Raw genomic sequence first — 13,873 nt, 5'->3', positions numbered from 1 at the left:
AAAAAGTTAAAATTTGAAACACACTTCTCTCATTTTCTCTTAATTCTTGTAATGTGCATAATCATTACAAGATGAAAAGAGAGAACAAAATAGTAAAACCTCTATTTAAAATTTTCTTCTCTTATCTTTTTTATGCATCCAAACAAGAAAATTGTTACACAATTATTTTATTTTCATACTTTTCTAATTCTCTTATTTTTTATTACACAAGTTCAAACACACTGCAAATGTAGGTAATAGTTGAAATGTTTTTCTGTCTTTTTTAATAATTTTTTAAAATTTATTTGTTAATTATAAATTTTTCTATCTTTCTAACTTACTTCTAATAAGGAAATAGAGTTGGGTCCCTATTGATACTTTTTTTCATGATCATACATATTTTTTGTATAATTATTATTCATCTTTATTTTAAAAAATAATAAATTTCAATTTTTCTTAAATTTTACGATTTAACATTAAAGTTTAATTATGTGAGTTAGATTAATTTATTTTTATTTTTTTAATATGATATAGTAATTGTCTTTATTTTTATCAATGAAGGAGATATGTCAGTAGGAGAGTATGCGACCAAATTTCATGAGTTAATGAAATATTGACCCCACTTTCAACATGAAGGAAGCGAGGAGGATCTGTGTGCCCAATTTGAAAATGGGCTAAGAGCTGACATCCACACTGCAGTGAGTGTATTCCAAGTGATGGATGATAAATTCACATTTTACTACATTTTTGGTGTAGTTTTTGTTAATAAATAAGTAGTAAAGTACCAAATAAACTTGGAAATACCATAAAAATTGCATTAATATTCATAATTGTGTAAATAGTTTAGAATTTTTGATTTTATTTCAATTCTAAATAATTTGACTTAAAAAAACTTAATTTTTGTGCAGAAGCTTGAGCTGAGACTTTGAACTTGATATTGAAAAGGAAAAAAGTGAAAGGATTGAGCTTAAAGAGCAAGAGTTAGATGATAAGTGCTCGTCGTTACCACTTTGAGTGCATAGAGTTAACACTTTGAAGAAAAAAATTTATGAAGATCAAGTGAGTAGCAACTCTAAGTGTTGAAAGTGAACACTCCAGTAGCAGAAATCCTAAGGAGTCTTGCGAGTGTACACTTTGATCGCTGAGAGTAGCCACCTAAGGCCAATTTACTCAGACACTTTGTGCGTGGACACTCTGAGCATTGAAAATAGCCACTCAAGTTACACGTGTACACTCGAGTCGCTGAAAGTAGCCACTCACTTTGCGCGTGTACACTCTGACTACTTAAAGTAGCCACGTGCAAGTCTTACTTACACAGAACATATGCGTGTGGACACTAAAGTGTCCACGCAAAATAGCTGAATTTTGAAAATCACTTTTAAGTGTCAATTTTTGGACGATTGGAGTTCTTACCTCAGCTATAGAAGCTTCTAGAAGACTTTTAATGTTATAATTCTCAGATATTAAAGTGTGGAAGTAAAAAAGGCAAAAAAATATTATAAATATAAGTTAAAAGTTTAGATTTGGGGGACTTTTGATCATTTTGTCATTTTTTTTTCAGTTTATAATTGTTTTAACTTTCAAGGAAAGTGAGAGAGAGGGATTGGGAGTGGCTTTCAAGCTTTATTGCTGAGGAATCAGGGTGAGGATTAGGTCTTGAAAGATGTTCTTTTGCTCCTTGTCTTCTTTTTCTCTTACTTCTCCTTCTTCCATTGTAATGTTGTTCTAAACCTTTTTGGTTAGGGATCTATGGATCCAGATTTGATATTATGATGTAATTTTGGATTTAAATCTTGAGATTTTAATTGAATTGAGTATGTGATTTTGTTCTTAATGCAGTTGTGAACTAATCTTTCATTCAATTGAACTTAGAAGAATCTTCATCAATGGAAATTGAGTTTATTTCTCAGATCTGAATCATATGTCAGATCTGAATCATATGCCTAGGTTATTGAGATCTTAGGAATAAGTATCATAATTTAGTAATCCTATAATTTTAAGAACTTAATGCAGTATTTGATTGAATTTCACCTAAGGAATTAGGGAAGTTTAATTAGGTATTAGGATCAATGAGGCAAGGAATTGTCCTTTGGTTAAAGAAGTGAAGTTGATTATCAATCAATTAAAATTCTTAAGAGTTTGTAACATGATTGATTACATTGCAATTGAAAATCTGGTGAAGTGATTCCTAACTGTTTTTCACATAGTATTTTCAATATAAAATTCATATTCTATTTTATAGCATTTTATTACCTTTTTTTGTTCTTATTTCTCATCTTTTTATATGTTACAAATCTTTCAAATGAATTGTGTGGCTCAACCAAATGTCAATTTGTAAAGTGGTAATTAAAAAATAAGATCCTTGTGGAGATACTTGGGATTCATTGATTTCCAAAATTTTATTACTTACTATAACTAGCTAGTACACTTGCTAGTTAGTAATTTTATGCAAAGAATATTGTTGTATTCTAATTTTTGTAATAATGGACCCTCCGAAGCAGGTGAGTAAATGCTAAGTCTATGAAGCAAATGTGAAGGGAATGTTTGTGGATAGTAGGATTGGGGGACTAGTGAGACAAGACAGAAGGTTTCCAAAATTTCAGAGGAAACCTTACTCGAGTCCAGCTCAATCTCAAGCGAGCAGGATTGCACCTTGCAAAGGTAGTAGCTACAACTCTAACATCCCTCTAGGGCCATTGAAGTGTTTCCGATACGGGAGATCCCATTGATCAATTGGATTTTTATAACATTATTTTTTCTAATTCCTTACTCATTAATCCTCTTTTGTGCCTAATTGGTTGAATTGGATCATTTTATGATGTTTGAATTTTATTTGGGCTTTATTTAATTTTTCCAGTATTTGGCAAATTTTGATACTATTTTGGTTTTTGGACCATATCTTGAGTTGTAGAACTCCTTTAGTTGTGATTCTTGATTTGTAGGAAAGCTAAGAGAAAGGTTCACAATTCCTATGAAGAGGTCAAAAACCAATTCCGATGATAAGAAGTTGAAACAGGGCCTGGAAAAAGTCAAAACGCTGCAGTCGCGGATCCTGAGTAAGGTGCATTATTTGGGCCACATCTCAGTCCACAGATGTCCGATTAAGCCCATTCCAGTGGCGTTTTGAAGCTAACATCCAAGGCTACAATTGTCCTACAGGCCACGATCCAAAAAGAGGCCGTCTTCATAGCCGAAAAAAGGGAACAAAGTGACAAACGGAATTTTGAATTTTGAATTTTGAATTTTAATTTGTTTTAGGCTCCTCTCCTCTCTTCTTCTTCTCTCTTCTCTTTCTCATTTTTTTTCTCCCCTTTTACGACTTGTTTCCCTCTATCCATGGAGGCTTAGATTTTCATCTAGTCCAAGGATTGAAAGAGGGCTGAGACACTCTTGAGGATCAGTTTCGTAATTTATTCAACAACAAAATCGGTTTCATCTCTTCCTTCTTTCTCCTTTTGCTAATTATGATTTCGAATTGAAGTTCGGTGCTTATCGTCTTGATTACCTGAAAAATGAATGTAAGGGTAGGTGAGTACTCTACACTACCAAAACATGCAATCAATCATAGAATCTCACCTTTGAATCATTAAAAATGCATTAAATCAGATATAATCACAGTCAGCATTTAATTTCATAATCAACAGCATATGATACCGGCACTTATACGCCCTATTTACAACATCACGGCACGTTATACCGGCATTAACACGCCTCATCATAGTATTTCATACCGGCGATTACTCGTCCCATTCACATTATTTTATACCGGCAATTACTCGCCCCATTCACATTATTGTACACCGGCGGCTACATGCTCCATTCACATTATTGTACATCGGCGACTACCCGCCACATTCACATTATTTTACAATACACGGCACTAGGTCCACATTCATTTATAATACATTGCACATAGTCTACATTCATTGGCACCACACGACACATACCCTATATTCATTTGCTCTACACGGCACATAGCCTACATTTATTTACCAATCAATGGCATATCCACACGTATAATCACCCTCCACAGGTCTAGCTAATCCATTACACATCACGTTTCATCTTATATTCATACTCTCATCCATACACCTAATATTCACCAGTCCCGGCACAAGGCCCTCGTCACATCCCACCATCATTTCACATTTCCCATACATTTTCTACCTCTAACTCAACCACATTTTCATATTCAATCGCATAAATAACAATTCATGCATATTGAGATAGGGTAAAGTCCCCTCTTACCTTGGATTGAAGACCTACTCACGGATTCGACCCTGGAAACGTTCCTCGCACAAATTTTGGCCTAAACACACGGGTTAATTCTGTGAGAACCCAAAAAATCACCCAATAACAGAGAAAGGGGAGGAAAAACGAAATCCTAACCATTAAAACTCACCTCCAAGCGTCCCCAACATGGATCCAATCTTCAATCTAACTCACGAACGACTTTGGAGGAAATTTAATCGGTGGGGAAGGGTTTAGGGTCGAGAGAATCGAAGAGATTTAGGAGGGAATTTGAGAAATAACCCTCAAATCCCTAAACCCCTCTTTTAAAACCCCTATGATCGCGACATTCTCGCTACAACGATAATTCTTGTTGTAGCGACGCCCTCTGTTGCCACAGCAAAAATCTTAGATGAAACTGCATCATGATTTTTGCAGAATCTCGCTATAGCAAGACCCTTTCGCTACAGCGAGTCTGCATCCAAAAATGCAGTTCCCTCTGTCGCTTTTTCACCACAGCAAGAATATCTCGCTACAGCGAGAAGGCAATAGTTTCAATCATTTTCTTTCCAGGGCCCTCTCGCTACAGCGAGATTCTCTCGTCACAGTGAGGACACTTTGCACTTAAGCTCTCAGCTTATTTGCAGTCCAACTCAGTCACACACACACACATATACACTCAACACCTTTATTACGCAGTCAAATGCAATTACCTCATTCCCATTTCATCATTACGCACCTAAGTGCAATTCTGACATCCATTCAATCCGCATACACGTATAAATACCGATAATTAGGAGACAGCTTTTGGGATTTCAAAGCTCTCCCAACTCTGGTCATAGGTGAGACCTTTAGAAACACATGGTCACCCACCTGAAACTCCAATGACTTCCCTCTCCTATCATAATAACTCTTTTGTCGATCCTGGACAACTTTCATTTTCTCTTTGATCATTTTGATTTGCTCATTCTGCCTTTGAATCATATCCAGTGCACACATAGACGCCTCTCCAGTTTCATACCAACACAACGGAGTTGTGTACCTCTGTCCATACAATGCCTCAAATGGTGCCATTCCAATACTTGCATGGTAACTGTTGTTGTACGTGGATTTCACTAGCGGTAGGCACTCCTCCCAAGTTTCCTGCTGCTCGAGCACACAAGCCCTCAACAAGTCCTCAAGGGATTGGATGGTCTGCTCAGTCTGACCGTCAGTCTATGGATGGTAAGCTGAGCTCAGTCTCAACTTAGTTCCCAACTCCCGTTACAGGCTCTCCCAAAACCTCGAGGTAAACCTCGGGTCCCTATCTGACACCACACTAGTTGGCACTCTATGCAGCCTGACTATCTCTTGCACATATAGCTCTGCAAGTCTTTCCAATTTATACTTCATGTTAGTCGGGAGAAAGTGTGCAGCCTTGGTCAATCGATCCACTATCACCCAGATGGCATCATGGTTGTTCCTGGTTCTCGGCAATCCAGAAACAAAGTCCATGGAAATGCTATCCCACTTCCATTTAGGGATTTCCAATGGTTGCAACAACCTAGGTGGACGCTGGTGTTCTACCTTTGCCTTTTGGCAAGTCAGGCATCTAGCCACATATTCAGCCACATCCCTCTTCATACCATTCCACCAAAAAATCTTTCAGAGATTCTAATACATTTTAGTTGCATAGGGGGTGAAAACTCATCCTACTCTTATGCGTTTCCTCAAGCACCATCTGTCTCAGCTCATCCACTTGAGGAATGTACACTCAATTTTGGAACTTAATCACCCCGTTCTCATCACGGTGGAACTCCAATTCCTTTCCTTCATCTTTCTGCCTCATCATATCCTGTAGGAAGACATCTCCCTGTTGGGCATCTCGGACATACACCATGAAGTCATTATAAATTGTTGTTACTCGGAGATATAAACTCCCTGGCCTCACTTCCATGGCCAAATTCATGTCTCGAAATTCCTCAATCAACTCCATCTCTTTTACCATCATTGCTGCCATATGCAATGATTTTTGACTTAGAGCGTCGGCCACTACATTTGCCTTGCCATGATGGTAAGACAATGCAAAGTCATTATCCTTGAGGAATTTGATCCATCTCCGCTGCCGCATGTTCAGCTCCCTCTGGTCAAACAGGTACTTCAAACTCTTGTGGTCACTGAATACTTCAAATCTCGTCCCATACAGGTAATGCCTTCTTACCTTAAGAGCAAAAACCACCGCGGCTAACTCTAGATCATGAGTCAGATAGTTGACTTCATGCCTGCGCAACTGTCTTGAGACATAGGCGACCACTCGCCCGTCTTGCATCAAAACACATCCAAGTCCATGCACGAACGTATCACAGTACACGTCAAACTTTCGCTCCGGGTCAGGTAGAGCCAACACCGGAGCTGAAGTCAACCTTATTTTCAGTTCCAGGAAACTAGCTTCACACCCTTTGGTCCACTTGAATTCCTTTCCCTTGCAGGTCAACTTCGTTAAGGGCAAAGCTATCTTAGAAAATTCTCAATGAACTTCCTATAATAGCCTGCTAGTCCCAAAAAACTGCGAACCTCAATCACATTCATCGGCCTCGGCCATCCAACCATTGCTTCCACCTTCGTAGGGTCTACCGTGATTCCTTCCTCCAACACTATGTGTCCCAGAAGCTGGATCTTTGACAGCCAAAACTCGCACTTAGAGAATTTCGCATACAGTTGCCTCTCCTTCAGAATTTGCAAGACAATCCTCAAGTGCTCGACATGCTCTCTTGATTTTTTGAATAAATTAGGATGTCGTCAATGAACACCACCACAAACTTATCCAAAAACTCATGGAAGATCCTGTTCATGTAGTCCATGAACACCGCAGGTGCATTGATCACTCCAAACGGTATCACCAAATACTCATAGTGACCATACCGCGTCTTGAACGCCATCTTAGGTACATCTTTGTTTGTCACCCTGATTTGGTGGTATCTCGATCTCAAGTAGATCTTCGAGAACACTGCGGCTCCTCTCAACTGGTCCATCAAATCGTCAATTCTCAGAAGTGGATACTTGTTCTTGACCGTTACCTTATTCAGCTGCCGATAGTCTACACATATCCTTATGCTTCCGTCTTTCTTTTTCACCAAGAGCACTAGTGCTCCCCACGGTGACACACTCGATCTCACAAACCGTTTATGTAGCAAGTCCTCTACTTGCTTCTTGACCTCTGCTAATTCTACTGGTGACATCCTATAAGGTACCACAGAAATTGGGCTTGCCCTTGGAATGAGGTCAATAGGAAATTCTATCTCTCTCTCTGGCGGTAACTCAGAAACGTCTTCGGGAAAAACTTCCAAGGAATCCCTCACCACTGGAATATACTCTGGCTTCACCATGCTCTCGGCCTCCATTGAGAACATAACCATAAAGGCCTTGGCATTTACAGTGTTGTCCCACGCTCCCTGACTCATAAGCCTTGGAACCTTTGCCATTGTTGTATCGAAGATTAAAGTCTTTTCCTTACAGTCTAACAGTACATGGTTGGTAGCAAGCTAATCTATTCCTAGAATCACATCCAGCTGAGAAAGAGGTAGACATACAAGTTCACCTCAAACTCCCAGCCGTGCACCATTATCGGGCATCTCAGACACACTCATGACGTTACAACCGGCTTACTCGTAGGGGTAGTTAGCACAACATTACATGGCAGTTTGGCCACATACAGATCCAGACTCTTCACACAATCCACAGACACAAAAGAGTGCGTAGCACTCGAGTCAAACAACACATCAAGCAGTCTGCCTTTAATTATACATTTACCTCGGATCAGCTTCTCAGATTGTGAAGCCTCTGCCCCAGTCATAGCAAAGACTCTCCCAGGAATACTCGGCTTTTGCCCCGTACTCGGCCCTGCACTTCCTCTTGATTCAGGTCGCTGAGCTGTACTTGCATTGCCGCTCTTCCTAGCGGCCCAGCACACATTAACAGTGTACCCCAGCTTTTCACAGTTGTTACAAGTTATCTTCTGCTGTGAACAGTCTTTCACCATGTGTGGCCCTCCACACCTGAAGCACTTGAGCGGCCCTTTGAAAGAATCTGATCCCGAGCCACTCCCACTGCTCTTCTCTTGGGTAGAACTCCCTTGGGATTGAGAGTTGTTCGAACCCAAATACGGTCCCTTTGAAAACCTTGGGGGTCTTCTATCATGTCTCAAGGGGCTAGCTCCCCTAGTGTCCACTGTCTTCCCCTTGTGTTTGCTTCAAAGATTCTACTCTTGCTCACTAGAGTGGGTAAGTTCGTCAGTTGGAACACACTGACCGCGGCTTGGATTTTTGACCTCAATCCGTTCTCAAACTGAGAACACAATTCTTCCTCTTCATCACCATGCTGGTAATGAGGCCAGTACTTCATCAGTTCTTGGAATCTAGCTGCATACTCTCCTACGGTCATACTTCCTTGCTTCAGCTCAAGGAACTCTCTGACCTTCTGCTTCCTCAGATCTCAGGGAAAGTAATTCCTTAGAAAGATTGCCTTGAAGGCCTCCCACTGAATGTAACCACCCCCTTGTGGCAATGTCTGACCGGCAAACCTCCACCAGTCTTCCGCCTCCCCACACAACAAGTAAGTGGCATAGGTCACCTTGTGCTCTTCTCGGCATCCCATCGCGTTAAAGACTTTTTTCCATGTCAGCCACCCACCTCTAGGCTACTTTGGGATTAAATCCTCCCTCAAACTTCGGAGGATCATGCCTAGTAAAGGCAGACAATCCTCGGTGCTCAGCCAGCTCTCCACCTTGATTGTGCACCAAGGCCTCCAGCATTGAGCTATGCGTTCCATGGGGTCATTAGTGCCCCTAGCTCCTCTACCTCTACCAGACATGATTCAGCTAAGCTAATCACAATTCAACAGTCACATCTTAGTATATCAGATCAATTCATACATTGTAATTCAGGCAAACAAAACAATCAACACTTAACCTTGGACGTCTCAGCTCGATACCCCAGTCTGGTTGGATGAACTGCTCTGATACCAAAATTGTAATATCTTAACTTTAATTTCAAATAAATAATAATTTCACAAATTTGAATAATAAATGTTTCATAAAATATTTAAAAAATAAGCGAAGGGTTACAAATTTTTCATCAAGTCACTGCTACAGGACTAGTTCCAATACAATGGTTTCAAAATAACATCTAAGTCCTATAGCAGTCCATCCGTGAAGACCTACTCACAAATTTGACCTTGGATTGAAGACCCACTCACAGATTTGACCTTGGAAACTTCCTCGCACAGATTTCGGCCTAAACACAGAGGTTAATTTCGTGAGAACCCCAGACATCACCCAAAAACAGAGAAAGGGGAGGAAAAACAAAACCCTAACCATTAAAACTCACCTCCAAGCGTCCCCAACACGGATCCAACCTTCAATCTAACTCATGAACGACTTTGGGGGAAATTTAATCATTGGAGAAGGGTTTGGGGTCAAGAGAATCAAAGAGATTTGGGAGGAAATTCGAGAAATAACCCTTAAATCCCTAAACCCCTCTTTTAAAACCCCTCTAATCGCGACACTCTTGCTACAACAACAATTCTCGCTGCAGTGAGGCATCTCTCGCTGCAGCAAAGTCCTCTGTCGCCACAGTGAAAATCTCAGACGAAACTGCATCCTGGTTTCTGCAGAATCTCACTACAGCGAGACTCTTTCGCTACAGCGAGTCTGCATCCATAAATGCAGTCCCCTCTGTCGCTCTCTCGCCACAACGAGAATACCTCGCTACAGCAAAAAGGCGACCGTTTTGCCCTTTTTTTTCCAGGGCCCTCTCGCTACAGCGAGATTCTTTCCCCGCAGCAAGAGCCTCTGCACTTAAATTCTCAGCTTATTTCCAGTCCAACTCAGTCACACACACACAGACATAGACACACACATATATACACTCAACACCTTTATTACGCAGTCAAATGCAATTACCTCATTTCCATTTCATCGTTACGCACTTAAGTGCAATTCTGACATCCATTCAATCCGCATACACGTATAATTACTGATAATTAATATTACCAAAATTTAGGGTGTTATACTTCCTATTTTACAAAGACATGCTTCTTTTAAATGGTGGAATCAATATGATGCATTCTATACTGAGCCGCTTGGAGTAAATAACTAGTTCTATATGCATCTCCAATTTCTCAGAGTATCTGATCCAAATACTTTAAGATTTCTCAATTAGAAATCACAAATTTTAGCTTTCTTAGCAGGTTACAATTCAAAAGAACTTATGAAAAATAACTTGAAAGATGCTCTTCAATTACTCTAGAAAGAAGATGAGACAAAATATTCATCTTCCACAAAAGAGTCAGATAATCTTTACCAAAATGAAGATGATTGTTTCGGTATAGATTTAGGAAATTTATAACTGGTACTGTGGAAATAGTTCATGTTAAATAACCAGAACTGTAGAAACAATATTTTAATGTTTCTATATAAGTAGTCATCGACCATGTTGTGAGACACCCTTTGATTTACATATTGAGTGAGTGTTTAAGAGAAAGAATTGTTGCTAAGATATCTTCTTTGTAAGCTTTTCTTTCAAAGTTCTTTAAATAATAATATTTTATGTATTCAATTTTTGTCTTTCTCTTCTCCCTTTGAGCTAGTTTTGTTCAGATTACCGTTGTCCAGCTTCCTTCCTTTCTCCCTCTGTCAGATTAGTGTAATTATATGTACTTATTGTTATGCTGATTGATTAGAGTTACGTAGACTTGAACCATGTGAATTAGTTATATGTTGGAATATAAAAGTTATGTAATTGCCGAATAAGGAGTAGTGCGGTTGTTGTACTGTATGATGATGTTGATTCAATGCAAAGTGCAGTGTGAGTTGAATAATGATTATTATATGTGTTGAGTGTTTGGATAAATTAAAAAATTTGATAAAGGATTGGTAGTATTTCATTCAGGAGAGAAATTTTAGAGTTTGGGTGCAGGGTGTCTCGCTCAAGCGAGAGTAGATAAGATTGCCTCAGTTGTAACCTCGCCCAGGCGAGAAAGAATTTTGCTTAGGTGAGAGGTGAGCTCTCTGGACCCAATCTCATCCAGGTGAGATGTATCTTGCTTAAGCGACGTGTTTCTTGCTCAAGCGAGAACTAGCTCGCTTAAGCGAGAGTGAGCTACTAAATTCTCGCCCAGGCGAGAGCAAAACTCGCTCAAGCAAGAATTAGCTCGCTTAAGCGAGAACGTATGCGCTAGAGGGATATTTAAAGGGCCATAGCACCCATAAACTTTATTTTCTCACCAGACAACTTCTCTCTCTCATTTTCTCTCTATTCTCTCTCCTATTATCCTTAGCAAAAACCTTCCTGAAATTGAATTTTTCTCTGATCAAATTGAGATCTTCTACCTCATCAAGATATACGTGAGTTTTTAGAGCTCAGTTTTTAGTTTTTACCTTGTTTCTTCTCTCTCTTTCTCAAGAGGCTTAAATCGGGTTGTGCTGAGTGGATTTGAGTCGTTCAAACCGTATTTCAAACACAAACGATCAATCTATCTTTGCGGGGCTCATTAGGAGTACGATCTTGGAACTTATTACAGGTAAAGGGAGCTTATCTGAGTTGGTTCATTTGTTTAGTAAATATGAAGCTATTTATGAATTTAATTCTGATATATGATAAATCCACATTTTACTATATTTTTAGCCTAGTTTTTGTTAGCAAATAAAGAGTTCAATAGTAAACAAACTTGAAAATATCATAAAAATTACATTAATATTCAAAATTGTATAAATAATTTAGAATTTTAGATTTTATTCCAATTCTGGACAATTTTGCTTAAAAAGACTTACTTTTGTGCAGAAGCTTGAGCTGAAGATGTTTGAGTTGAAGATTGAAGTGAAGAAAGTAGAGGAATTGAGCTTAAAAGATAAAGAATCAAGTGTTATGTGTTGGGCGTAGCCACTTTGAGTGCATAGAGTTAACACTTTGAAGAAAAAAATCCATGAAGACTAAGAGAGTAGCTATTTCAAGTGTTCAGAGTAGCTACGCAGTATGCGCGTAGTCACTCCAGGTGCTGAGAGTAGCTACGCCCAAGGCTAATTCAGAATTGCACAATGCGCGTAGCTACTTCAAGTGCTCAGAGTAGCTACGCAATTGAGCGCGTAGCCACTTCAAGTGCTCAGAGTAGCTACGCAGTAAGCGCATAGACACTCTAAGTGCTGAGAGTGTTTACGCAAAAGTAACCGAATTTTAAATATCAGTCCTAAGTGTCAACTTTGGACGATTTGAGTTCCTAATTCAGTTATAGGAGCTTCTAGAAGACCTTTCATGCTATAAGCCTGAGAGATTAAAGTGTGGAAGTGGAAAAGGCGGAAAAAACATTATAAATAGAAGTTAAGAGTTCAGAATTGGAGGTTTTTTGCCATTTTTTGTTTTCTTTTCATTTTTACACCTTAGGAGAGTTAGAGAGGGAGATTGGGGGCGACTTCCAAGCTCTGGACCTTGAGGAATCAGGCTGGGGATTGAATTTATGAAGAAATTCTACAGCTCCTCTTCTTCTACTATTTCTCTCTCTTTTTCTTTTAGGAACATGTTTTGATTTCTTTTTGTTAGGGATCCATGGATCCAGATTTGATATTGTGATGTAATTTTGGATCTGGACCTTGAGGTTTTGATTGAATTGAGTATGTGATTCTGTTCTTAATGCAGTTGTGAACTAATCCTTCATTCAATTGAACCTAGAGGAATCTTCATCAATAGAAATTAAGTTTATTTCTCAGATCTGAATCATATGCCTAGGTTATTGAGATCTTAGGAATAAGTATCATAATCTAGTAATCCTATAATTTCCAGAACTTAATGTAATATTTGATTGAATTTCACCTAAAGAATTAGGGAGATTTAATTAGGTATTAGGATCAATGAGGCAAGAAATTGTCCTTTGGTTAAAGAAGTGAAATTGATTATCAATCAATTAAAATTCTTAAGAGTCCAGAACATTATTACATTGCAATAGAAAATCTGGTGAAATGATTCCTAACTATTTTCCACATAGCATTTTAATATAAAATTCGTATTTCTATTTTGCTGTATTTTTCAAATTTCTGCACTTTATTGTTTTTGTTTGTTAAATGATTCAAAACACTCCAAATTTGTTTGGCTCAACTAGTTATTAATTTGTGAAGTGGTAATTGATAGACCTAATCCCTGAGGATGATACTTAGGACTCACATTGATTTCCAATTTTATTACTTACTACAACTACCTAGTACACTTACTAGTTAGTTCTCCAATTGTGTAACAATATAGCTGAGAAATAAGTAGTTGAGTGACCAAATTCTAGAATAAAACTTGAAATAGTATAACTGAGACGACTTCACTGTTGACTTGTGAACACTTAGAATGTTGTAAAGAAAAGTGATACATTAAAATATAATGATATATATGATGTTAAGAATATTAAAGTATGTTGAAAAGTTTTATTTGAGCTGTAAGCTACTTAATTTTCTTTATTGTGTAAATGCACAATGCAATATTGTTGAGACTGTGAATATATATATATATATATATATATATATATATATATATATAAAGCTGGCTGAAAATATACATTGCTGAGTTGTTAAAATTATGTGCTTTGCTATACTGCTGAAGTTGAAAATAAAAATTTGCTGTATTGTAATATGCTGATTTAACTGTGTTGCATC

General features: G+C 38.4%; 2 protein-coding genes across 2 annotated transcripts; both read right to left on the bottom strand.

Moving 5' to 3' along the window:
- Positions 1–7,831: 7,831 nt before the first annotated feature.
- Positions 7,832–8,227, bottom strand: LOC113859438. Its single transcript, XM_027492214.1, has one exon. The coding sequence runs from the start codon at positions 8,225–8,227 to the stop codon at positions 7,832–7,834; it is 396 nt and encodes a 131-aa protein (XP_027348015.1).
- A 161-nt stretch (positions 8,228–8,388) lies between these two features.
- LOC113859437 lies at positions 8,389–8,841 on the bottom strand. The gene is made up of 2 exons (XM_027492213.1): positions 8,710–8,841; positions 8,389–8,664 (listed from the first exon to the last, which is right to left on the bottom strand). The coding sequence occupies exons 1-2, from the start codon at positions 8,839–8,841 to the stop codon at positions 8,389–8,391; spliced, it is 408 nt and encodes a 135-aa protein (XP_027348014.1).
- Between the last annotated feature and the right edge of the window lie 5,032 nt (positions 8,842–13,873).

Source organism: Abrus precatorius, unplaced genomic scaffold, assembly GCF_003935025.1.
Source record: "Abrus precatorius isolate BTA unplaced genomic scaffold, Abrus_2018 Scaffold2, whole genome shotgun sequence".
Taxonomy (NCBI): Eukaryota; Viridiplantae; Streptophyta; class Magnoliopsida; order Fabales; family Fabaceae; genus Abrus; species Abrus precatorius.
The sequence above is the reverse complement of the archived record's forward strand: the minus strand, read 5'-3'. Positions and strand labels throughout refer to the sequence as shown.

What these genes read in the sequence shown, in the direction of transcription:
- LOC113859437 (XM_027492213.1), bottom strand. Translation starts at nt 8,841, where the DNA reads ATGGGATGCCGAGAAGAGCACAAGGTGACCTATGCCACTTACTTGTTG. An exon ending in TTCAGTGGGAGGCCTTCAAG is followed by an intron (nt 8,665 to 8,709) that starts GCAATCTTTCTA and finishes CTGAGGAAGCAG; the next exon opens with AAGGTCAGAGAGTTCCTTGA.
- LOC113859438 (XM_027492214.1), bottom strand. Translation starts at nt 8,227, where the DNA reads ATGGTGAAAGACTGTTCACAGCAGAAGATAACTTGTAACAACTGTGAA.